The 27356-nt window shown below is 34.4% G+C and overlaps 3 protein-coding genes across 7 annotated transcripts; 2 read left to right on the top strand and 1 right to left on the bottom strand.

Moving 5' to 3' along the window:
- The first annotated feature begins 570 nt into the window (after positions 1-570).
- LOC135133891 (uncharacterized) lies at positions 571-26066 on the top strand. Of its 2 annotated transcripts, none has more exons than XM_064062425.1 (4): positions 571-941; positions 1920-2106; positions 5956-6384; positions 24476-26066. In XM_064062425.1, exons 1-4 carry the CDS (start codon positions 932-934, stop codon positions 24744-24746), a joined length of 897 nt encoding a protein of 298 aa, XP_063918495.1. In that variant the 5' UTR covers positions 571-931; the 3' UTR covers positions 24747-26066. The 2 variants fall into 2 exon arrangements, with proteins under 2 accessions (XP_063918495.1, XP_063918494.1); XM_064062424.1 differs by lacking the exon at positions 571-941 and adding an exon at positions 1561-1703.
- Positions 9318-10820, top strand: LOC135133892 (uncharacterized). 4 transcript variants are annotated; one of them, XR_010281216.1, is made up of 5 exons: positions 9318-9616; positions 9692-10086; positions 10146-10192; positions 10277-10471; positions 10550-10820. XR_010281216.1 is itself a non-coding variant. In XM_064062426.1 (5 exons), exons 2-4 carry the CDS (start codon positions 9798-9800, stop codon positions 10430-10432), a joined length of 384 nt encoding a protein of 127 aa, XP_063918496.1. In that variant the 5' UTR covers positions 9318-9616; positions 9692-9797; the 3' UTR covers positions 10433-10471; positions 10550-10820. The 4 variants fall into 4 exon arrangements, 2 of the variants coding, with proteins under 2 accessions (XP_063918496.1, XP_063918497.1); XM_064062426.1 differs by having other exon boundaries at positions 10385-10471; XR_010281215.1 differs by having other exon boundaries at positions 9319-9616; positions 10259-10471.
- LOC135134608 (uncharacterized) lies at positions 12066-13625 on the bottom strand. The gene is made up of 6 exons (XM_064063331.1): positions 13340-13625; positions 12875-13265; positions 12708-12815; positions 12545-12631; positions 12398-12484; positions 12066-12319 (listed from the first exon to the last, which is right to left on the bottom strand). The coding sequence occupies exons 2-6, from the start codon at positions 13263-13265 to the stop codon at positions 12066-12068; spliced, it is 927 nt and encodes a 308-aa protein (XP_063919401.1). The 5' UTR covers positions 13340-13625.
- Positions 26067-27356: the final 1290 nt, after the last annotated feature.

Raw genomic sequence — 27356 nt, 5'->3', positions numbered from 1 at the left:
TATACCCTGGAGTATGCAACCTAACGTACAGTGCTATGGGTCGGTATATCACCCATTTATGTGGACTTACAGATCTTTGTTTTTATTTTATGTTCTTGAATCCAATGTTTATAAAGTTCACAAGTGAAATAACATTAAATAAGTTGGACGAGGTCAGTAAAAATAAAGTATTTACATTAAAACAAATAAATTTTATAACAATCTTGGGTCGGCAATCATAAATGCACGGGTCAAATAGTCTTCGAGCAGTGTATTTATGCAGATAGACTTCCACTGGTCCATTGGAAACGTAAATTATGAAATCTTGTTACGTACTGATTACTGAAAGCCGAAAAGCAACTTTCCAAAAAATATAGACGGACCAAGATCACGATCACGGGAAATATCTTGTTTACGACACAAACAAAATTCAGTTTAATGACCCAGACGACGAAGGCCAAGACCTTGTATCAATGCTAATAGATCTACAAAAACTAGTTTCCCTTTCATTTTTCAACGCATCCTCGTACCTATTCAAATTTCCCGCCGAACGTCTCCGCTGTCTGCGACTGTCACACAACCATCAATTTGACCGCCATATAAACTGTCATCTCGAAGCACGCGTGACATCAAAATTGTGACATTTTTGTGTAAATCGGCATAAATTGCGCACATTTTTCTCCAAACAATCCGTTTTTGGCGAAAATGCGCAATTCCAGTGCACGTGTAATTGTGTGAAACCACCTGCCAGCGCTGTCATTCATTTATTTACGGTGTTAATTTTTGAATGTCACTTGGTTGCATAAAAAGGCACCACAGGCAGGCATCTAAAAGTGTTTACTTGCCGCAGCATTGAAAATATTCAAAGACTCGTCAGCCGCAAAGGCGAAGAAGATAAATAGAAGTGTTACGTAAATTCATGTTTTGATTTGACGTGCTGTCAACTTTGAAAATGAAAGTCCGTAAGTAGGCAAAATCGATGTTTTACTGAATGAATGTGGTGTTTTTTGAGTGTTTAATTTTAAACAGTTTCATTGTTTCGAATGGCACGGATGTGATATGGTAATTAGTTAATTTTAATTAGCGGCATAATTTCTCGGGACCACGAGGTAGCCATTTCTGTCATGCGGCGCTAAACCCAGAACGCGATCAGTCAAGAATGTTGAATTGCACAATCGCGAGCAGAGGCAAAGGGGATCAAATGGGCGAAAATGATGCTATTTTTAAAATTGGGAGGAAGACGATTGCGAATGTCATTTATAAATAGCTTTTATTGACTATTTTGGCGGAAAGTTTAATTTCTTCAAGCAACCGATTCTAAGTTGGCACCAAATGTCAAGTGTCACGTTGCGATTTGTTTATTTCTTTCGAATAAATTTCAGCGTTAAAGGCAGCGGGAGTGCATTCGACGGTTTTTTTGAGCACCCAATAGTCATTAAACCCGCTTTTGTCACACCATCGTGTCAACGCGACCGAAAAAACAATGTGCGATTTTTCAAAATAACAAAAAACTTGCGCACTAGCCGATTACGTCCTGTTGTTTACAGCATTTGTTTCGCTTCTGTCAATTGTCAATTTCAGTTGTCACTCAAACGTGCTTGGATGTTGGTTTCAAAACTTGACAAATATCGGTGTATTTTTGCACTTTTTGCATAAAACTCGACGTCAAATAGTGCATCAAAGTTTGAACAAAACCATGACTGAAACATTGCTATCTGAAAGTTGTAAGTACATTCACAAATTCGCCTCAATTCCGAAACGTGTTCCTAGCGCGGCAAATGCCAAAAGTTGACTTGGAAATTCAACTGTCAGCTTGTTCACTTGTTATTTTGTTTACGTTTTAAATTTGCACACCGAGACGAAAGTGCACTTTGTGGGATTTTTTTTTGTAGCGACCTTTTGGTTTTCCGCATTTTGAGCCATGACGGAATTTGTTGCAGATCGTGAAAGATTTCAGTCGAGCAGCAGCACTGATGAGAATGAATCTGGTTCGGAACAGGAGGATCACCATCAGCTTATGCAGATTGCCAATCTCACCAACCTTTCGGTGGAGCCTACAAGGAAGAGAAGGGGGAATTTGCCTAAGCATTCGGTGAAGATTTTGAAGAGGTGGCTATATGAGCACAGGTGGGTAAAGGCTTGTTCTTGTTTGAGTAGATTAAGATAGGGTTATTAAATACAAAAAATTGTAGTAAGCGTTGATTTGTTAAAGCATTTTCTGGCTTCGTGATACAGTAGAATATGGAGAGATTTTATATAAAAAAAAGTGTTTGAGGTTTGTGTTTTACAATTTTCTAACAAGGTGGGATTGCTATTAAGGATTAACAGCACCTGTTTACATAATAAAGTTTACAAATAAGTTACATAACCTGATAACACGGCCTTTATGTCTTAATTAGGCAACCCAAAATACACGCTCAACATGAATTATTTTTTTGCAGCAAATGTATAAATACTAAAAGTACAATGTTTTTTGAACAAAATAGCAAACTATGTTTCTCGATTGGTCAAGTTATTAGAGAACTATTGTATTCAATTAAATTTTAGTAAAGCGAAAAAAGTAATTGTTGTTCTCCTCAAAACATTTTTAGATAGGCGATAATTTATTGATAATCAACTAAACTGATAATTTGTCGTTTGTGACGGTTAGTACGAGATTAAATCTTGTTTTACAATCATTTAGATCTGCTAAAACTCTAGAAACCTTCTTCCCTTAAAAAAAAACATTACATTAGCTAGTATCGTCAGAACTTGAGGTGTACCACGCTGAAGAAAAAAACGATTTGACAAGCAAATGGTTCTGTATTTTTTTTTTTAATATTTATATGCAATAGTCTGTGTTTAGACTCCTATTCAATTTACGGGTACCTACTTTTAAAAAAAAAGTAGTTCATCAGAGTACAGACAATGGTATATAATTGCAGTGACAAAATCTGAAAACACCACAACCAAAATTCCGTTTTTTAAGTAAACACGTAAGCTAATTTGCGTGGAATAAAGAGAAAATGCTTCAGATTTGTAAATTGTTTGAAGTTTTGTTGTATAAATGTAAATTTTGTGTTCACAAAGAAATTGTAGTATAATGGATATCTCACGGTCCATTTATTAGAAAATATTTTTCTTGTTAGTGGAGAAATTGACATACAATAAAAAAAAGTTTTGCTACAAAAAAATTAGTGTTCCTGCTGTTTTAAGATTATAGAAAATAAATATTGATACTCTCATGTAACCAAAACTTTTCTGATATTTATATTTTTTGTTGGCGTTGTGAATATGGTATCACCAAGAAAAAAGTCATCTAGAAGCCTTTGAGATTTAATGCTAAAAAATTATGTTATACCAACGCCTCCCTTGTTTGTGGTAACCAGTTTGACATTTACGGTCAAATAACTGGAATGTCAACATCATTATTTTAAAAATAACTTTAATGGCGTAGTAGACGAGGTTTAATCATACGGTACTATGTAAGTGTGTAGTATGTTTATTATATAACGCATATCTGTATCTTTATACACGAACTACCAAAAGAACAGTAAAAGACATAATCAAGGACAGCCGTGGATTTTTGAAGATTTGTTTTTGATCGTTGCATTTTCAAGCCAAACCCAGAAATTGACGAAAATTCTGTCAAAGACAAATCGTTAAAATTCCATGATTGTCTTTGATCGTGTTTTTTATTGCTTTCTCTGTATAACGGATAATTTGACGCATCTTATTACCCTAATATATATTTTTTTAAACGTATTTGTTTTGTAAAACATTGAAATCTTACAGTAGTCGATCCGGCGTTTCAAGCATTACTAAAAAGCGGAAAAGCTATGAATAAAATATGAACCGGAAGTGCTCTAAACGGAAATATTTCACAGTTGAAAGGCTTTGAACGCATGGGGTTGTTTCGACTCGGTTACGTTTTTATAGCTTCAGATGGTACGACTGCTGCTTAGTTAAGTCGTCAACGCGTTCACATATTAAAATTGACAACTTTGTTTAGAGATTGAATAAAAAGTGGAGTGGAGTCTCTTTAGGGCTGTTTAATGGTTACCAAGTGTTTAATTGCTACATAAACTGTAAGACATTAGTTTGAAAATTGACAAGTTTATTCTGTTTGATTTGTGCTTAAAATTCTCCGACAATAAAAAATCCTAAAGTCGGAAATTGGTTAAGATTCCCTGCAACAATCGACGCGCTATTTCCACCGAGCAGATTCCTACAACTGTCTTATAATTATGAGCTGATGATCCTGCAGTGGCTGAACTGATTCACAGTCGAACAATTTTAGACAAATTTCTTGTTACAAGTATTCTGAAAGGTTATTTTGTGCTGAATAACTATATAATAAGACATTATCCCTATGTCGTCAAAAAAAAATTTTTGGACATTGTTCATAGATAGTTCTAGTTAAAGGTGTACTATTGCATAATGGGAATAAATATCTAGTACTGCCGATTGCATACTCCATACAAACTGCAGAAACATATGAGAATATTCAACACTTGTTAAACTGTATTAACGACAAAAAGTTTGCGTGCAATTTGATAGACGATTTAAAAATTGTAGCTTTAGTAACTGGCTTCCAATCTGGATATACCAAGCATATGTGCTTCTTATGCAAGTGAAATACAAGAGAGAAAGCATTTCAACATCTGAAAACAATATTTCCTAAGCTTTCTGCTGCTAACATAAACCAAGGTAAAAACTAAAATATTACAGTGAATTTCAGTTTTCATATTATGTACGTTTTCTGTATTTAGGAATTTTCATTGGGCCTGAAATTCGAATGAAGGATCAAATGTTCTACGCCTATTTGAATGATACGGAAAAATTTACTTGGGAATCAATTAGCTTAGTGATCAGTGAATTTTTAGGAAACAAACGTTTCACAAATTATGTCTCATTTAAATTTCTTTGCTGATAATCTTTTCATCGAGAAATCAAGAAAGTCGAAGAAAGATTTAAGAGAAAGACCCAAGTATCCATTCTTCCCGAATACCTGAGGCTTTTATAAAGAGTTAGGTCCTTCTACATATTCTAGGCAGGTTATCTAATTGTAGACGTAATTAAATATCTGTCGACCTAAATCTGTGGAACAATTTTTTAGTGCTTTTTGCGCGTTTTTCTGTGTAAAATTAGAGTTCACTTCATTTTTCTAATTATTCACCGGACGATAATAAAAATTTGAATATTTTTGACGACATGGGTATATTATCTCTTTTAAGAGTTGTTCAGCACAAAATTACCTTTCCGACCATATTTAGAAAATATATGTAACAAAAATACTGTTCTACTGTGTTATCATCGAACATAGCTAAGAACCATCCCGATTAAATCAGCTTTCAAGCAAAACAACAACAAAAAAAAACATCAAACTCGATTCATCAGTTTGGGAGTTACGATGCCACAGACAAACAGACTAAGACTTGAAACTTATAACACCCCTCTGTTTGGGTCGGGGGTTAAAGATAAGAAAAAGCTTATCAAAATTTTGCAACCCAGTTGGATACAAAAAACTACTGACTTGCGACCTGTATGCGATGACTATAATGTAAAACCAGTGTGTCCAATATTTGCCTGGAACGACCAGCAGATTCCTTAAAAAGAAAATTAGTAAACAGCAAACCTTTCAACACAGTTCTAAAATTTTAAAAAATCTAGTTTATTTACTAATTTTATTTATCACATGAAAGTTGACAGTGACATCTTGAACACTTCCTCGTTTACAGTGGCCATGACAAAGTTTATTTTTGACTTTCTTTAAATATTTGTACTTTTTTTTTCACAAAGTGTAGTAGTAAATGTTCAACGCAATTATCTTTAAATTTAGTATCCAATGTGGAATTAGCAAACAATTTACACTTGTAACGAACTCTTTACCAGTCTCCGTTTTTGTCTAACTAGTAACGAAAACAGGAAAATCACTTGAAAGAAAACAGAATTCATGAATGCTTCAATACATTAATTTTGCTTTTTTTATTCTAGGTACAACGCTTATCCTAGCGATGCCGAAAAAATGACTCTCTCCCAAGAAGCCAACTTAACGGTTCTCCAAGTGTGCAATTGGTTCATTAACGCTCGTCGTCGAATTCTTCCGGAAATGATAAGACGAGAGGGCCACGATCCGCTCCACTACACCATCTCTCGAAGAGGCAAAAAACTGACCAACTCTGGTACGATGGGTGTAGATCAAGCCCGTGCTCAGTGGGACGAAGAAATTGCAACGGTCGGAGGGAAACGCATCCGTTTAGATCATGACTACGACGATTCCATGAATCTCATGTACCGCTCTGAAGAGGACAGTCCGAACGAGTATGAAAGTTCAAGTCCCAGCGAGGAAGAAAAGTTCAACCCATGGCAGACTGTTATTAGATATGGGGTTTCGAAAGAATCGGCCTATCCGGTGAAGAGGGGGTAAGTTCGTTTATTTGTAGGACAGTTATTTTAGTTTTTGCAACCACTACTTCTGTAGTCTGTTAGCACATAAATTGCAATGTTCGTTGTATACTGGGTGGTGGTTAAATTTCCGTTTATCAAATGGGCTGTGGAATATGTTGAAATTTTGCCACTTCGTTACGACTGTGAAACGATGTGTTAATAGTACGCATGCTCTAAGCTTGTGGCAATCATTTATAAACATTCATTTCGACTGATTTGTCAAAATTACTGCAAAACTGCTTCGTGTAAGCATAGGAAACAAATTCATGATAAAAAAAATTGGGCTAAGGTTATTTCGACAGAACTTTGTTCGCCTCTGAAGTGTAACCCAACAAACCTCGCTTCTTTGAAAAATTATAAAAATTGTTTACGATTTTTGTTTTCTGATAACTTCTGTAAAGTAAAAACCAGTGGCGCAAATAACCTCCGTGACCATTTAAATTAAAAATTTTCGGGTTTATAAACAAGCTAAATTTTTTAAAGGCATTCTGATAATGTTTTCAATGTAAAAAAAAAAAAAAATTGAAATTAAAGCAAAATTTTAAGAGAAAGCAAAATTTTAAGAGCTGGATTGGAAAATTGAGGTAGCTGTATATAATAGCAAAAAGTGTAAGAAATAATAATAATTGGTAATCAAGTGTGATATATTAATTAGAGCTAATAAACGGGTAGTTAAATTCAGTTTACTACAGCCACAAATATCGGTAGGCTCCTCCTTACAGTCATTAGAATCTGCCGAAATACGGTAAAACGCCACTTCCAATATCATTACGGTAGCACATATCTACAGTATATCCCCGGATTGAGTTCACAAGAGGAAAAAAACTGTATTTTCTATTACAAAAAAATGATAGGAATAACATTTTTTGCTTAATTCAAAACGAATAAATCTGCAATTAAAATTTTAATATTATCAGGCTGTGTCCTTAAAATCGAAAAAAACTAAAAGTAACGAAGAAATTAAAAAAGAAAAAATTAATTTTAAGAGTACAGACCAGGAATATTGAAGGCTGCAACTATAATTTTATTCGTTTTGAATTAAGCAAAAAATGTTATTCCTATGTCATTTTTTTGTAAAATAGAAAATACAGTTTTTTTTCCTCTTGCGAACTCAATCCGAGGACATACTGTAGATACTTGTTCGCAATACAAAAATCTTTATGGAAATAGTTTTTATATTGCATTAGAGGCTTTCGTTTTTTCATAAAAAATAAAAACGGAAAAACGTTGTTTACTTTTTGAACCAAAACTATAACGTATTTTGTCTTGTAAAAATCTGAAAGTGTAGATAATATTGTTGCTCACCCGGCTATTAATAGATATTTATTTTATTAGGAGTTTAAGTGATACTTTATGTGTCGAGTATGGACGATTAAACGCCGAGCGATAGCGAGGCGAATTAAGTCCATACGAGTCACATGAAGTCACTTAAACTCCGAATGAAATACAATATTTTATTTTCAAACGATTAATCTTCTTTTGAAATGATTATTTCCTATCTTCTTGCTTCATTAAGGAATTGCCTTGATTTCACTTACCATGGTTACTATGGTTGACGACCACTATGATTTTCACATATTTATACTCCGGTGGAGTATAAATGTTTTATTTTTTAAACGTCATATAACTGACACTTATATGACGCTCTTACCGGGGTTTAAGTGTCATCTCTATGACACCGTGTTTGAGCGGCGTATAAGTACTATTTATACTCCGCCGGAGTATAAATATGTGAAAATCATAGTGGTTGTCAACCATAGTAACCATGGTAAGTGAAACCAAGGCAATTCGTTAATGAAGCAAGAAGATAGGAAATAATAATTTCAAAAGAAGATTAATCGTTTGAAAATAAAATATTGTATTTCATTCGGAGTTTAAGTGACTTCATGTGACTCGTATGGACTTAATTCGCCTCGCTATCGCTCGGCGTTTAATCGTCCATACTCGCCACATAAAGTATCATTTAAACTCCTAATAAAATAAATATCTATTTTTCGTTAAACTATCCATTTTTTAGTTATTGTTGATTAAACATAAAGAGGGCATTTTTTTGTAAGTGTAGGCAACCAAACATCTTCTTTCGTCAAGAAAGTGTATGATTTACGCACTATTGAGAGATTAGACGGATTTGTAGCTTGACTACTGGTATTTGGAGGTGACTTCACTAATCTCTAATCGTCTTAAGGGTTTTTACTAGCAGGATAAGCGCCCACTGCAATTCTACCCACTGTACTTTTTTACTTGCGAGGACTCGAAAAATTTGTAAACTTCGTTAAACACAGTCATGATGGACACATTTACAGCGGGGTTAAACAATAAAACCTCATAAGCGCATTACCCGCAGTGAAGTCACCGTCAAATATCAGTAGCCAAACTTTAAGGCCCGGTTTTACAATGCAAGCTTAAGCGAGGTTCAAAGATAAGCCTTGGTTCAACTGCAGTTGTCCGTTTTACAATACATAGTTCAATGTTAAACCGCGCTCAAACGAAGGCTCAGCTGAGCGCTGATGTCAGGGTGGTTTAAGCTTCGCTCAACTGTCCATAACCTCAAACGTCTGTGCTTTATCGTTTGGGTGGTGTGACAGCACTATAATTGAAGATGCAAAATTTATTAGGAGTATTTAACTGACGATGAAGACGTTTTAGAAGTGATAAACATATTAGAACCGGCACGTATGCGACGACCAAAAGTTTTTCAGTTGAGAGAAAATCACTTTGAAAAGTGAAATGCTGGGGAATTTTTGAAACGATTTCGTTTTTCCAAGACTGGCATACGGTTTATTTTGCAACAAATACAGGAGCAAATTACATCGCGAACGGAAAGAAATCATGCAGTATCACCGGAGCAAATGCTCCTTGTGACTTTACGTTTCCTTGCCACTGGATTTTTTCTGCAAGTTGCTGGTGACTTTATAGGGATTAGGCCCGGTTTTACAAATGTCCGGTTCAACACGAGTTCAACTGAACTTGAGTTCAACTGAACTGAGGTTCAATTCATGCGTCCGTTTTACAAACACCGCTATCGTCCGGTTCAGCTGAACCACAAATTTCCTTAGGTTGGTAGCGCGCACCCGAGAATCTGACAGTTGAGACCACGTTGGGAGCACGTTGGAAGTGTGTTGTTGTTGTCATCTATGTCATCATGTCACATTATTATAAATTATTTGTGACAAATTCTGCAAAGTAATTAGTTTTTTGCGTTACTGGGGTACGTATATGTGTATATGTAACATTTGCTCGTTAATAGTAGATGATTATGATGGTTTTTAACATTTCGTTTCAGATGAGTAATACACGTGCTCCGAATTTTACAAAATCCGAAGAAAACTTGCTCCTATCTTTAGTAAGCAAGTATAGAAATATTCTGGAGTGTAAATTGTCCAACACTGATGCAAATCAAAAAAAAAAAAAATCAGTGTTGGAAGAAAATTGAAGTAGAGTTCAATTCTTTATCTGGCCAGACCTTCCGGGATCACAAAGTTTTGAACAAAAAGTACGACAACATTAAGAAGAGGACAACGAAAAAATTTGCTGACGAGAAAGCCTATGTCGGTGGTACTGGGAGAGGGTCACAACAAAGTATTGAGGCCACCGATGTTGATGTGGCTGTAAAAGAAATTCTCGGGGCCAAACCAATGGGGCATAGCAGCGAATTTGATGGCGATTCCGAAACAACCTGTAATAAGTATTTTTATGAATAATATGTATTGTAAAATTAAAATGTTGATGCTTTTCAGCATTCCAAAGTAACAGCGGTATAATCTGTCTGATGACGAAAATGATGGTAAATACTTTTTATCCTTACATACACTTTATTCAGAAATTTTTTACTATTTTTTCTTTATTTCAGATTGTTTTATGCCAAAAGATCAAACCGGAGCAATTTCGAGAGAAGTGCCTGTTATGGATAAAATAAGTGGTCCCAATAAAGAAAGTGGTAAACATTAATAATAATCAAATATGGTTATTTTTGTAGAAAATGGTCAAACTGGGAATTGGGCTAAATACTCCCCCAAAATCTTGAAGCAAAAAAAATTTTCAGCACTCACGCCATATCGTAGAGGTATTATATGTATATATATTTATATTAAAAAATGTTTGACACTTGTCTTAAAACTTTATTAATGTATTGTTTGTATAGGTAAAGGAAACCAGACAAGTGATAATTTAGAGCAATGTGCCGCTGCCAAAGAACTTGTCGAACTAAGTCGAAAGGAATACATCCAAAAGGAGCAAGAGTTTAAATTAAAAGCCATGAAAGAGAAACATGAACTAGAAATGCAAATTATGAGAGACAAAGCTGCACTTGAATTAGAAGTAATAAAGCAGAACACCAAATGAAGATTGAAATATTAATTGCCCAAAAATTTAATATTTTAAATAATAAAACTTAAATAAATAATTACATTACATTTTATTATTTACTGCAACTAAAAACGAAATCAAAAAAAGCAAATGAGTAAAATATTCTCTGATGAACTGGTTCCGCACAAAATTGTTCTGATTATAATTGCCACTATATTCTCCAATGTTTTCAATTAGAACATCGTTCACAAAATTCACTGCTGCTTCTTCTTCTGCGTCCACTGGCGGTTCTTCTTCATTTAAAATAATTGCAATGTTGTGTAAAACTGCTGTTGCCACAACCACTGCCTCTAATTTACACATTTTTAAACGAATTCCAAAAGCCAATGCTGGAAAGCGTCTTTTCCACACCCCAAAACATTAATTATTTGAGAAGCTGTTGCTTTACTAATCCCTATAAAGTCACCAGCAACTTGCAGAAAAGATCCAGTGGCAAGGAAACGTGAAGTCACAAGTAGCATTTGCTCCAGTGATACTGCATGATTTCTTTCTGTTCGCGATGTAATTTGCTCCAGTATTTGTTGCAAAATAAACCGTACGCCAGTCTTGGAAAAACGAAATCGTTTCAAAAATTCCCCAGCATTTCACTTTTCAAAGTGATTTTCTCTCAACTGAAAAACTTTTGGTCGTCGCATATGTGCCGGTTCTAATATGTTTATCATTTCTAAAACGTCTTCATCGTCAGTTAATACTCCTAATAAATTTTCCATCTTCAATTATAATGCTGTCACACCACCAAAACGATAAAGCACAGACATTTGAGGTTATGGACAGTTGAGCGAAGCTTAAACCAGCCTGACATCAGCGCTCAGCTGAGCCTTCGTTTGAGCGCGGTTTAACATTGAACCATGTATTGTAAAACGGACAACTGCAGTTGAACCAAGGCTTATCTTTGAACCTCGCTTAAGCTTGCATTGTAAAACCGGGCCTTAGTAAAGCAACAGCTTCTCAAATAATTAATGTTTTGGGGTGTGGAAAAGACGCTTTCCAGCATTGGCTTTTGGAATTCGTTTAAAAATGTGTAAAGTAGAGGCAGTGGTTGTGGCAACAGCAGTTTTACACAACATTGCAATTATTTTAAATGAAAAATAACCGCCAGTGGACGCAGAAGAAGAAGCAGCAGTGAATTTTGTGAACGATGTTCTAATTGAAAACATTGGAGAATATAGTGGCAATTATAATCAGAACAATTTTGTACGGAACCAGTTCATCAGAGAATATTTTACTAATTTGCATTTTTTTGATTTTGTTTTTAGTTGCAGTAAATAATAAAATGTAATGTAATTATTTATTTAAGTTTTATTATTTAAAATATTAAATTTTTGGGCAATTAATATTTCAATCTTCATTTGGTGTTCTTTCTTGATTACTTCTAATTCAACTGCAGCTTTGTCTCTCATAATTTGCATTTCTAATTCATGTTTCTCTCTCATGGCTTTTAATTTAAACTCTTGCTCCTTTTGGATGTATTCCTTTCGACTTAGTTCGACAAGTTCTTTGGCAGCGGCCCATTGCTCTAACTTATAACTTGTCTGGTTTCCTTTACCTATACAAACAATACATTAATAAAGTTTTAAGACAAGTGGCAAACATGTTTTAATATAAATATATATACATATAATACCTCTATGATATGGAGTGAGTGCTGAAGATTTTTTTTGCTTCAACATTTTGGGGGTGTATTTAGCCCAATTCCCCGTTTGACCATTTTCTACAAAAATAACCATAGGTACAAGTCAAAACGAATTATTTGATTATTATTAATGTTTACCACTTTCTTTATTGGGACAACTTATTTTATCCATAACAGGCACTTCTCTCGACATTGCTCCGGTTTGATCTTTTGGCATAAAACAATCTGAAATAAATAATAATAAAGAAAAAATAGTAAAAGATTTCTGAATAAAGTGTATGTAAGGATAAAAAGTATTTACCATCATTTTCGTCATCAGAGAGATTATACATTGATGTACATTGTTCTTCCAAATGGGCAGGCGTGGTGATGAGACAACCAACATTTATCCCGCCGTTACTTTGGAATACTGAAAAGCATCAACATTTTAATTTTACAATACATATTATTCATAAAAATACTTCTTACAGGTTGTTTCGGAATCGCCATCAAATTCGCTGCTATGCCCCATTAGTCTGGCCCCGAGAATTTCTTTTACAGCCACATCAACATCGGTGACCTCAATACTTTGTTGTGACCCTCCCCCAGTACCACCGACATAGGCTTTCTCGTCAGCAAATTTTTTCGTTGTCCTCTTCTTAATGTTATCGTACTTTTTTTTCAAAACTTTGTGGTCCCGGAAGGTCTGGCCAGATAAAGAATTGAACTCTACTTCAATTTTCTTCCAACACTGATTTTTTTTTTGATTTGCATCAGTGTTGGACAATTTACACTCCAGAATATTTTTATACTTGCTCACTAAAGATAGGAGCAGGTTTTCTTCGGATTTTGTAAAATTCGGAGCACGTGTATTACTCATCTGAAACGAAATGTTAAAACCATCATAATCATCTACTTTTAAGGAGCAAATGTTATATATACAAATATACGTACCCCACAAACGCAGAAAACTAATTACTTTGCAGAATTTACCACAAATAATTTATAATAATGTAAACAACTTCGAATCGGCGTACACAAATAATGACAACAAAACAGACCCAACGTGGTCTCAACTGTCAGATTCTCGGGTGCGCGCTACCAACCTAAGGAAATTTGTGGCTCAGCTGAACCGGACGATAGCGGTGTTTGTAAAACGGACGCATGAATTGAACCTCAGTTCAGTTGAACTCAAGTTCAGTTGAACTCGTGTTGAACCGGACATTTGTAAAACCGGGCCTAATAAAACCCTTGTTGAGAAAGTATGCAAACGAAGTGACCATAATGTGTTCTACCTGAAGGTTGTGGAATCCTAAAATTATGTAGGAGTATTATATTAATCCAATTTCAAAATAACAAAGAACGGAGTTATGATTTTTTTTTCAAAACTTCCTAACTTCAACAGCTATAATTACTGCTGCTCCCAAATTTGAGATAAGTTAGACAAATTTCAAAATCATCAATAATAATAATAATAATCTTGAAAATTTAAACATCGCAACAAGGAAAATCTTCACACAGTATAGAAGACATCATCCAAAATCATCGATTGAAAGATTCTCATTACCAAGACAGAATGGAGGAAGGGGTTTCCAGAACCTAGAAAACTTATATCAGAGACAAATCTCAAATTTGAAGAAGTATTTCTTGAAACGAGCGGAAAAAAATGAAATGTTTCGCACCATCGCAAGAGCAGATTTGAACCACACACCCTTAAATCTGTCGAACAGCGAAGAAATCCACACCCCCCACACAATAGACAAAATAATAAGTGGACTAAAACAAAAACAACTACATGGAAAATTCTACAAAGACTTAGAAGAAACTCATGTCAATAAGATGTCATTGATTTGGTTAAAAAAATCAAGTCTTTATGCCGAAACAGAAGGATTTGTGTTTGCTATTCAAGACCAAGTAATCAATACCAAGAATTACAGAAAATACATCATCAAAGATCCGAACATAAGAAACGACTGCTGTCGCCTCTGCAAAGCAAAACCTGAAACGATCCAGCACATAATCTCTTCCTGCAGCATCCTAGCACAAACTGACTACAAAGCTAGACACGACAACGTCGCCAAAATCATCCACAAAGAATTAGCAACACTTATGAACTTAATCGAAGATACGACACCCTATTACACTTACATTCCATCTCCGTTCCTTGAAAATAACAAATACAAATTATACTGGGATCGCACAATACTTACAGACTTAAACATTACAACTAACAGACCAGACATCATACTTATCAAAAAACACACGAACGAAGCCATTCTCATTGACATTGCTATTCCTAACACAAACAACATTATTCAAACATACCACACCAAGATTTCAAAATATCTACAATTATCGATAGAAATGAAATCCATGTTGAATCTTAAAAAAAATTCAATTCTACCCCTAGTTATCTCTAATGTAGGTGTAGTTCCAAATAGCTTAGTTGAGAATTTAAAGTCTTTGAATTTGAATGATTCAATAATTGTCAAAATTCAAAAAGCTGTTTTGTTAGGAACATGTCATATTGTTCGTAAGTTTCTTGAACAGTCTGATCATGTCAGTCAGATTAGATTAGCACCAGTAGGGCAGAGTAGTGTAGGTCACTTTCCAAGTGATGCGCGGATAAATGGTCGGTAGTTACGCTAGACTTTTGGGGATGGGGTGAGATTAGAGAATAATAGCAGACTAATTTGTATGCTGTAGTTCTAGAATCTCGAAAGTTGTTCTGTTAATCTAATCAATGCATATCATTACTTGGTCTTAGTACCCGTAATGATAGAAGTCTTGCCTGAATGCCGGTCATTTCCGGGTCAGTGGTGGGTCTTAATAATAATATGGTTTATTTGCCCAACAGAAAATATTTTCCAATAATAGGACAAAATCATTCAACAATAAAGAATTCTACTCTATGACAATAACTTATTCTAAAATATTCTAAAATTATTCAACAAAAGACTATTTCAAAGTATAATAATAACTTATTCTAACACAAATATTCAAATCCTGCAATTGAAATAAATAATATTAATATGAAAACTAAAACTAATGAATCACTCAAAACGAATAAAACAGATGAATAACTTTATCCAAAGCACACTATGAAGATTCGATTATTTTTGACTATTTTATACGTCGCCTGCGCTGATAGTTGGGTTGATAAATCCTGCCGAATAGCCACCTTTGACAGATAATCCAGTAGTTAGTTTCGACGCCATTTTGCTTCTGAGGGCGCTAGTTATCTTTGAATGATAGTTCAAATTTGAATTTGACGCACTTGTTTGTATATGTAATTAAATTTTCGTAATTTTGAACTAATAGAATACGATTAAAAATGCATTGTTGTATACCATCCTTTTTAAACAGTGATCCAAATTTTAGCTACTACGAGTTCCCAACGCAGAAGCAGAGGTTTTCTGTGTGGATAAAAAGTATCACTCTTGGGGAAAATCTGGAAGGTTTGCATTCTTTATCTATTAAAAAATAAATCAAATTCTTGATATAACGTAATAGTGAACGTTAATTTCATTTAAAAAAAACTTTGAACCTGCTTTGGAGAGGGCAAAAGTCTGTATTCTTCATTTTACTAAAAATGATTTTTTCTACGATTCTTTGGGTAGATGCAGGCTAAAAAGCCATGCAGTTGCCCAGTTTAACAAAGGTAAGTATGTGCAAAGACATTACTATTCAATAGATTTTACTGGTATTTAGATCTCACTCCCCAAAATATTGAAACCCTCTGAAAACCAAATCCTCTCCTGCAAGAGCAATGTGAATTACCATTACCATTGATTAAATACATATAGATAGACCCATGCTATTGTTTGGAGCGAACAGGCCAACGGCCGGCGAACAAGAGATGGCGCACCAACAGTCGGCCGTCAAACGCCGGCGAAAAGCTTGGACACCAATCGCGCGCGTAGATAACCCAAATCACAGCAACAATACATTTAATAAAGCTACCACTCGACAGGGGGCGACGAAAACAATGTGTAAAAATCTCTTAGTAACCATTTATATAATTTGCAACGTTGCCAGATGAGCCTAGCACAACTTTGCCGTTATTTCTAGTCGATTAGATTTTATTTCGTTTAAAAGTTTCTGGTGAATAAATGGAATTATTATAATGAATAAACAATACAAACAAATTATTACTTGTTATTTTAAATACTTGTTAGTGTTGATGAAAACATAAATGGTAATTAAAGTTATTCTAAATACGGTCCGGTCCGGTAGCTCAAATTTTACAGTACGAGTGATATGTTTCAGGACGAGTAGGTAGCCGAGTCTTTAATTTCGAAACGAGTACTGCGAAAAGAGTTACCGGACGTATGTTGTTATGTATTTTATTTCATACTGTCAACATACTTTTTTATTCGATAAAATTATTATTATTTTGAGAAAAAATCCAAATCGAGTCACTTTTTCTGACATCGTTAGCAACCGCTCTTTGGTAAATGCGTCGTCTTCGTTGATTCACTATTAAAGTCTCTCCAATTGGTTACAATCGTCCGACTTGTCAAAAGGGAAAATATCAAAAGATGTCACCCCCTTCGGGAGTTACAGGAACCTGTAATTAGTCCGTTTTGCCACGCGCCAAAACAGTTTGTGCTTGAATTGATATTATCAAAATGTCCAAAAAATATTGCTCTGTGCCTGCTTGTGGGGTAATCAAGGATCCTAGAGATCACAAAATAATGTACAGATTCCCTTCAAACACTGTGAACAAATGGTTGTGGTGTAAAAAGGTTTTTAATGCTACAAGTAGGTACCCCAACATGAATCTTTTACCTAAGGGAATATATAGTCATTAAAACCATTTCAGGTGATAATATTGCCAATAATTTATACACTTGTGGTAAACACTTTTGAGAGAAGTTGTTATTATTCAAATAAAAGACTAATAAACTCGGCTCTGTTCCTACTTTGTTCCTCCATGGTTCCAAGTCACCGCTACCTGTTCCTACTTCTTCAAGCTACCCAGCAAGCACTAAACGTGATCCAGAATGCAGCTTCATAATTCCTGAGACACATTCCGGTAACAATGTAAACACCTCAAAGAAAAATTTTCCTACTGCATATCCCTTTGAAGACCATCCACGCACATGGCGTTGTGACTTTGGCACCGGTACCGAAATTTTGCCTCTTTTTCAAGTAAAAACCGAAATACATGATGTCAAATTGTGTCAAAAAGTCAGACCATGACAGACATTTAGCTGACATTACAGATTCCTTTCCCTCCCGACGTATGCGCCCTCACATGTCACATTTAAGGGATTGGAGAGACTTTAATAGTGAATCAACGAAGACGACGGGTAAATGTTTTAATTTGTTTATTCGTGCAAATCAGCATCATATGTTTAAACACATAGTACTTATAACACTTTACAGGACTTATTGTTTTGTATAATCCGACTCGATGGACGAATGTTTTGTGCAATCCGTCTCGAAGGACCAATGTTTGTGCAACTCGGCTCGTCCTACCAGTATTTTTTGTAATCTGGTTGATACGACAAAGTGATACCGAATTGTACTTTGATATTGCTCCAATGACTTTTGTTTTATTGCGTGCGAGATAATAGACAGCGTTCGGTTTCGATGTTTAATACAGGAGGTTACAAAAATACTAAATTTACATTTGTATTTACAATAACAGGTAAAGCAAAAGAGACCCAAAAGGGTCAGTGGCCGCTTCCGGAAATGGAACACTTGTCCTTTTTGGCTCAATTTTATCGGACTTGTCCGTTTTTTTGATTTTACCGGAATCGTTCGATCCAGTAAAACGTCAAACTTGACATAGTATAAAGTAAAATAAATAAATTTTATTCAATTTTGACATGTAAACAAACGTTTATTTTGCCGTCAGTAGGCCACTAAAGCTTTGGTTTATCCGGTAGCACCATAAAATTTTTAAACCGCTAGCGAAATAAAATTTTTATTTTGCTGTTTTAAAACCATGGTTACCATTTCTGTAATTTCTCCAATGTCTTGCTGCTCTTTCCATCTAAGGAACTTTTGATACACTTTCTGATTTGCTCTTTTTTGGGAGCAAGTTTTGCCGTTGGAATCTTGCATGATTTTGCAATTTTTCGATAATTTTAGTTTGTTTAAAATAAACAAACACCGTCGCCAGAGTCACATACTACACACACACACCTGATATTGTAACCTAAATTCTACGCATATAAAACTTTTATTTGGTCGCTGTCAATTCTGACGTTTCTCGAATGTGAACTTTGAATCACCAATTTTTTCACAATTTGGGACTTGGGGTTGTCAAAATTGAATAAAAGTTTGTATTACACTCGCGGTTAAAATGAATGTGTAACTCGTGGTCTTAAGGCGCTCGCGGCATACGCCGCTCTCGCCTTAAACTGGCCGCTCATTAAACATTCACTTTAACCGCTTATATAATAAATAACTATTATGATGTAAATACAATTAAGTATATCGATAATTCACTACTGAAAATTTATTGAAATATAATTTGTGTTAAAAAAAGATTTTTGTGGTTCTATGGTTTATTAACATAATTTACTTATTTGAAATTAAATATTTTTAATACATAGCACAAGTTCTTGATATTCTTTATTTTTATTCCAAGTAATAATTGTGTTTCCTTTAGTTTTAATCAAGAAAATTTTTCGGTTATTATCTAACATACTTTTGTACATTAAGAAACTCCATTCCACGTCACAGGACGTTACAGGACAATATTTAAATAAATAAAGAAGTCGTTTTATGTGTTTTAAAATTCACTCTGATTTCCGGACTTTACACTTTTTGGTGTTTCACTTCGGCACAAGAACTAGTCGTATCTCAAAGAAAACAAACAGTGGAATATAGCGTATTGTACCAATATTTCATAGTAAAAATGTCTAAATTTTTTTATGAAGAGACAGACTGTTCTAGGAAACTTTACTAAATCTTTTCATTTACGAGCTTTTGAAAGACCGCCGGTCTCACTGATACTTCTTACTTGGCTCCTACGAATGAAGCGAAAAATGCACAGATTGAAAATATAGTAAATGGGGTAGTATGTATGCGTGATATGTCGTTAGACATTAAGTATTTTGCAAATAAAATTTATTTCATTGAAAACAGAAACAATAAAAAACATATCTGTACAAGTTTGGAATCGATATGGCCAGTTGTTTAGAATATGCAAATATGCTTTTGTTCGTATTTACAATTATTACGAAACAGGTTATCAAATAATCTATTTTCACATGGCGAGACTTTCAAGCGGCCGAAGAATTAAAAACCATAAATTTTCATTGAAGAAACAAACTCTTCCAAGAAAATTACCAAATCTTTTAGTTCCATTGATACCTACCTACCGAAAACGTTGCCAGACGAGCCTAACACAAATTTGCGGATATTTCTCGTCAACCAGATATTATTTCATTTAGAAGTTTCTGGTAAATAAATGGGATTATTGTAATGAACACATAAAACAAATAAATTGTGATTATTATTTGTTGTTTTAATCCATTAGACGCTTATAGGCTTATAAGTATACTTTTCTTGAAAAATCGGTATTAAATTCAGTGAAACATCTTTGTGCCTTAATTCCTATTGGTAAACTGGGATTTTGAATAGAGGTCGCAGGAAAATTTTGTATGGTTTTATGGTTTATTTACATAATTTTCTTATTTACAATGAATGTTTTTGATATATAATACAAGTTCTTGATATTATTTATTTTAATTACATTTAATAAACCATAAAACCACAAAAATCTTTTTTTAACACAAATTATATTTCAATAAATTTTCAGTAGCGAATTATCGATACACTTAATTGTATTTACATCATAAAATTTATTTATTTTACTTCATACTATGTCAAGTTTGACGTTTTACTGGATCGAACTATTCCGGTAAAATCAAAAAAACGGACAAGTCCGATAAAATTGAGCCAAAAACACGGAGGTAGAAGAGACACTCTTCTACCTCCGTGACCAAAAAGGACAAGTTTTCCATTTCCGGAAGCGGCCACTGACCCTTTTGGGTCTCTTTTGCTTTACCTGTTATTGTAAATACAAATGTAAATTTAGTACTTCTGTAACCGTCCTGTATTAAACATCGAAACCGAACGCTGTCTATTATCTCGCACGCAAGAAAACAAAGGTCCTTGGAGCAATATCAAAGTGCAATTCGGTATCACATTGTCGTATCAACCAGATTACAAAAAATACTGGTAGGACGAGCCGAGTTGCACAAACATTGGTCCTTCGAGACGGATTGCACAAAACATTCGTCCATCGAGTCGGATTATACAAAACAATAAGTCCTGTAAAGTGTTATAAGTACTATGTGTTTAAACATATGATGCTGATTTGCACGAATAAACAAATTAAAACATTTACCAAAGAGCGGTTGCTAACGATGTCAGAAAAAGTGACTCGATTTGGATTTTTTCTCAAAATAATAATAATTTTATCGAATAAAAAAGTATGTTGACAGTATGAAATAAAATACATAACAACATACGTCCGGTAACTCTTTTCGCAGTACTCGTTTCGAAATTAAAGACTCGGCTACCTACTCGTCCTGAAACATATCACTCGTACTGTAAAATTTGAGCTACCGGACCGGACCGTATTTAGAATAACTTTAATTACCATTTATGTTTTCATCAACACTAACAAGTATTTAAAATAACAAGTAATAATTTGTTTGTATTGTTTATTCATTATAATAATTCCATTTATTCACCAGAAACTTTTAAACGAAATAAAATCTAATCGACTAGAAATAACGGCAAAGTTGTGCTAGGCTCATCTGGCAACGTTGCAAATTGTATAAATGGTTACTAAGAGATTTTTACACATTGTTTTCGTCGCCCTCTGTCGAGTGGTAGCTTTATTAAATGTATTGTTGCTGTGATTTGGGTTATCTACGCGCGCGATTGGTGTCCAAGCTTTTCGCCGGCGTTTGACGGCCGACTGTTGGTGCGCCATCTCTTGTTCGCCGGCCGTTGGCCTGTTCGCTCTAAACAATAGCATGGGTCTATCTATATGTATTTAATCAATGCCATTACCTAATCCCGACAACCAACCTGTAAAGTGTAAAAACTACCACCCTTAACTATTCTTACCAAATTCATAATAGCACGATCAAACATCACCGCTGGACGGACAAAATTTCTGAACTAGAAAAATTGTGTTCATTTTATGAAAAAGAAAATCAAATTTTAAGAAAACAATTGGACAAATCGGTATAGTACTTTTCTGCTTATATGTACATATAATAAATAATAAAGTATTAGAGTATGTAATTTAATTTCAGACAATGTTGCAGTTCAAGTCGATGTACAAGACTTTGAAATTAGTGCATTACGAAAACAAAATAAAGACTTGCAAAAAAACGTTGCTACGCTTGAACTTGAAAAACAATATTTGCAAGAATTTTTGGACCACTTTGAAAACACATCGAAAAAAATTGAACAAATTGAAAAGAATGCCAGCAAAAATGACATCACAGCTATATTTATTTTAGAACAAATAGCAAACTATAATTTAAAACGTCCTAGGTGGTGAGAAACTACACTAAGATATTGGGTTGCTTGGCGCTTTGCTTCACCAAAGGGCTATGATCTGGGTCGACGGCTTTTTATTCGAGCTCCCTGCCGTTCTACCATTGTAAAATATGTAGCTTGCCCAAGCATTGGTATTACACAGCTCATACGATAGAGACTTTCAGTGGAGGCAGCCAAATATTAGGATCCAAAAGAACGTCTTGTAGCTCTTATAGTAGATGAGATAGCTATAAAAGAGCGAATGTACTATAGCAGATCAGAAGACAAATTTTATGGGGTAGAAAACACTGACAATCAAAGTTTCATTGGCACAAGGACCCAGATAGCAAATAAATTACTATGCTTTGTGATCCACGGCTTTTGCAGAAAATTTACTATTCCTGTTGCCTATTTTTTCAGCAGAGGCACATCTGGAAAACAGTTGTATGAGATGACAATGTGCATTTTACATGAGGTCACAAATTGCGGTTTCAACATTATTCGATTAATTAGGGACAATCACAAGTCTAATGTTGCCTTGTTTCGTCATTTTGTAAATGGGTCTTTAAAAACAAGCATTCTTCATCCAGTTGTGGATGGATTGCAATTTTTTATGTCGTTTGATTATTGTCGTGCGATTAAAAATGGCCGGAATATATTTTTAAGCCGTAAAATGGCTGATAACAATAGGGTAATTTCATCAATTTATCTTAAAAATATATACAACATTCAAAAAGATATATCACAAAGCCAGTAAAATTTTTAACGAAAAAGCACATTGAGCCTAACACATTCGAAAAGATGAATGTTTTAAGGACTGTTCAAATATTCTCGCCAGTGATTTCCAATATTTTAATTTACCTGCGGAAACTTAAAACTAGTAATTATGAGTTTTCTAACGCTGGTTCTGCTATTAAATTTATGGAAATGATGCATAGATTTTTCAAAATACATGATGTTAGTGAACTAAAATAACGCCTGTGTGCTAAAAATTAATTAAATCACTGTTTTTGTTTAAAAGAATTACGTTAATAAAAAGGCAAAAATTAATTAATTTGTGTTTTTAAATCTAATAGTGCTGTGGGTGCAAAACAATTGCCTGCATAGGCGAGTTCAGTTTTGTACACCCCTGACATTTTTATCAAAATCTGACAAGTTATTGAAAATAGTTCGGTTTTCTTTAATTTTTAAAACAGAAATCATTTTAACCTACGGAAAATGCCGTACAGACCTAGATGAAACAATCAGGACTCTTATCGAACGGTATCCCGATGAAGAATTTACCATTTTTTTATATTTGAAGATTTTAAACTGAGATAGAATATAATAATAAGTATAATAATATAAAAATAAATAGAAAAATATAAAAATTCAAATGACATGATCATGTAAATCATAAATCTTTTTTTTTTTTTATTATAAGACGAAGTTGCCGATTTGGATTCCACCATGAATCAATAATTTCTGGGAGCTTGGCTTTTAAAAAAAAAATCTAATTAAGTTTCCAGGGCGGAAAAAGCACACTTAATTTCTATAACAATTGAATCATGACTAATTACTCCATCTGCTTCTGTTGTTTCTGCCTACCTGGTAAGCTAAGAGTCTATATATTTTTAAATTTAGAGGACCTTATAATGTAAAGATATATAAGTAATTCAATACATACGGACGATAAGTGCCAAATATTTATCTAATGTTCATAATGTCCTTTGGATAAGTTTATTCTATTCTTTTCTTTTTCAGTGATTGATGATGATTTTGAAGTTTGGCTAACTTGGGATCAGCAGTAATTATTATAGCTGTTGAAGGCAGTTTTGTAAAAAATCCATTTTTTTATTTTTTATTCTGATATTGGGTTCATATAATATTCCTACATAATTTTACGATTCCACAACCTCCAGGTAGAATACACTCAGTCACCTCATTTGCATACTTTCTCAACAAGGGTTTTAAATCCGTCCAATCTCTCAATAGTGGCCAACCCTATCGTAAATCAGACACCTTCTTGACTCGTTCTTGACGAAAGAAGACGTTTGGTTGCCTACATTTACAAAATTGACAGCTTAATGAAAAAATAAATTCAATAGCCGGATGAGCAATAATATTATCTATCTACAAGCCAAAATATGTACGTTATAGTTTTGGCTTAAAAAGTAAACAACGTTTTTCCGTTTTCATTTTTTATAAAAAAAAAAAAACGAAAGCCTGTAATGCTATATAAAAACTGTTTCCATGAAGATTTTTGCATTGCAGACAAGTAGATATGTCGCACAAGTCTTCAAATGCTTTTGTAAGGATATTGGAAGTGGCGTTTTGCCATATTTCGGTAAATTTTAATGACTGTAAGGACGAGTCCTAATGTGCGAGTATATAATTAAAATAAAAAGCAATCATTTGAAGTTATGTGTTATTGATTGTTGGTAATTAAATATAACTAAGCATAATTAATTGTAATTAACTGTAAGTAGTTAAAATTCAAAGAGTTAGAAGAAAAAAAGTAGTGTGTGCTAGTTGGTACTTGTTACGGTAACTGTGAAGCGGAAATTAAAGATGTATTTTTTGTTTTAGTCCTCCAGAGGAAGCCCAGATCACAACGAACCAGTATTGGAACGCCTCCCACCCCCAGTTGTCTCACTTGCCGCAGCTCCCTCACCCCCTCTCCACTCCCAAGGTGCAGGTGATGCCGGCCCACCAGATAAACCCCCTCCACACGGAAACGGATCCGCTCAGTACCAACGAGGAGGAGGACAAAGATAAGTTCAAGTGTTTGTATCTGTTGGTTGAGACGGCCGTGGCGGTCCGACAGCGCGAAAAAGAGCAAGGAAACGTTCAAGTATAGCCGCAAATCTGGGGCATCGCTCGTTTCACTTGTGCCTTGCTTAGTTTAGTTCGCGCAGAATCTGATCAGTCAGTTTTATGGCAAAAAGTTTAAACACTACAACGAAAGACTGTTGAAGATTTTTGTACAAGTGTGATATTTGTAATTTTAAACGGTTTGCCAAAAACGCGGTGGTCGTCCTACAGTTGTGCTAAAAGTATTGGCAGAGGTTTGTGGTGAAACTTTTTGTTATAAGATTTCATATTTTACTTAGAACTTGTCTAATGTAGTTGTTTATTTTTTCTAGTTTTTAGCGTCTTTGGAGTGACATTTTAATGAGTTTTTCATTTTTTCAAAAGAGTGATATTATGTGGTGTTTACTTGATGTAACGAAATTTTTGTAATACCATTATTGGAAATTTTGGTTGTTTTTCTTCTGACTTTTTAGAGCGCGGATTATCTCATTAAAATTTTGCTTGAATCAGGGTAGCATCAACACGTTCTGTGATAACTGATATGTGCAAAATAGAACAAATTCTCACTTTGGTACTGTCCAAATTCATGACAAAAGCTATGTGCCATAAGATATTTGATGAGATAATCTGGTCATCGAGTACTTAGATTTTGATCTGATGACGTGTCATAAAATAAGATTAAACTATTTCAGTGGCAGATGTAACTTCTAACAGTGTACCTGTTGTGGCATTTTCCTCCCAACATTGTCTCGATCCATGTTAAATATTTGAAATTTTGACGATACATTTTAAAGTGTATTCTACTAATAGTTTTCTAAGAAATTTTTATATACAGATGACGTTGTACATTTTGTAAAATCAACTTTCATGTTTAATATTGTTGATAAGATATAGTTAGCATTTAGCTTTTTTCTATTAAGTTCTGAATTAATTTATGAGGTACTCAGAAGTGAATTTTTGTAAATATCTCGATTTTGTACGACATGTTTTGTTTTGTATTTTTCATGCATATTTCTTTCTTTTGTTAGCACCATCCGCTCTCATTTCGGCACAGATTACGTCGTTTTTATGGTAAAGTTGAAAATTCTCAATGTATATTCTGTAGAACTGTTTGCTCAAATGTGACAAGTACAAAATCTTGTATATACTTAATAGATATATATACTAAGCAATATGTAGAAGGTAACTATTTTGTGTAGTAATTTTCTATTTTTACTATAAATTTGATGACCTTTCAGCCACAGAGAGAAATATGTGTGAAATACTTCCACTGCCAGAATTACTATAAGTATATTGAGGATGGCTATTATTTACCTCAAATCTTTGTATCTAGGTAGTGTTGTTAATAAATATGTTTGAAACGCGACACTTGTATACTTAAAATCGTCCCTATATTATACATAATAATACTGTTATGTAATAAACCCATACACTGTACTGGTACGACGCCTAAATGGTTTTCTCGAGGGCTTTTTACTATGTACGGCGATGATAGGTGCCTCATTATCGGTGACGGCGTTCACATAAAGAAAAGCATGGAGCGGGTTGGCGGTAGTCTCGATGGCGGCCTCCAGAAAAACCTCGAAGCGGCGTTCGCGAATCATCAGGAGGAACGCAAAATTATTTAAGTAGAAACCACTATCAGAAACAAGTTAGTTGAACCCTGTCAATGTTGAGAGAATTTGGGTCTAGTCAAATCCATTCTAATCGAGTCGGAATTATTCTGTACATAATCGCTGTATAGTTAGTCGTGTAAATTAGTACTACTGAGGAATAAATTACTGAGTTTTACCCACACCGATTTTTAAATTACCGATCATCGTAACAACACGTAGTGATTACCTCGTATTACGGGTAATTTTTGAACACATGACCCTAATCGTTTTTTTTTTTAATAAGTTGTAAATAAATCCATCTTTTTGGCGTTTTATGGGTCCTAGTTGCAGTGCCATATATTTTTACTTCCCGAGCGTAAGCGAAGGAAGTATTGTAATCGAGTCCGTCGGCTAACTGTCTACTTTTACTTTTTCTCGACCTTTCATGAGTTCGAAGAAATACGTCTATCGTTTCCGTCTGTCTGCCCTCACGATTTTTATTAGACAGATGGATAATCGCCGAAAGTACTGGGCTGATTGTTGTCAAGTTTTGTATTTATATCAAGAATGTTATATAGATGGTATAACGCTGACCAAAATTTGACCCACCAACAATGTGATGACATCACTTCAAAATTGTACATATAAGGAATTCACGTTCGGTAGATGTAACTAGATTTGGTAACTTTTTTTTTAAGCTGTGTAACTGCGGACATAATTGTTCTAGTGTATAATGTATTACTGGAATGTCAGAAAGTAGCTATCAAAAATGTGACATGTAAGTAAGTAAAGGTCAAATATCGAAAATGTGATGGTTTTGTGGTAATCTGGTGAATCTATTTTTGAACCAAGGAGAAAATCGCATCCCTCTAAAAGCCCAAAGAGCAACCCGCATGTAAAATTTTGAATCTTTTCCCTTCACTAGTTTTTTTAGGAGGACAAGCTTTGATGTCATCATCATGGATCCACAATTTCACCATGGATCCGTTCTGGTATATCCATGTCTCATTCAAGAAAATGAAAAGTAAATCTTCACCACAATCACGCAATTGGAGATAGGT

This window comes from Zophobas morio, unplaced genomic scaffold, assembly GCF_036711695.1.
Source record: "Zophobas morio isolate AGI-343-1 ecotype UQ-CSIRO unplaced genomic scaffold, CSIRO_AGI_Zmor_V1 ptg000023l, whole genome shotgun sequence".
NCBI lineage: Eukaryota > Metazoa > Arthropoda > Insecta > Coleoptera > Tenebrionidae > Zophobas > Zophobas morio.
Note: the sequence above shows the minus strand (reverse complement) of the source record. Positions and strands in the feature narration are given on the sequence as shown.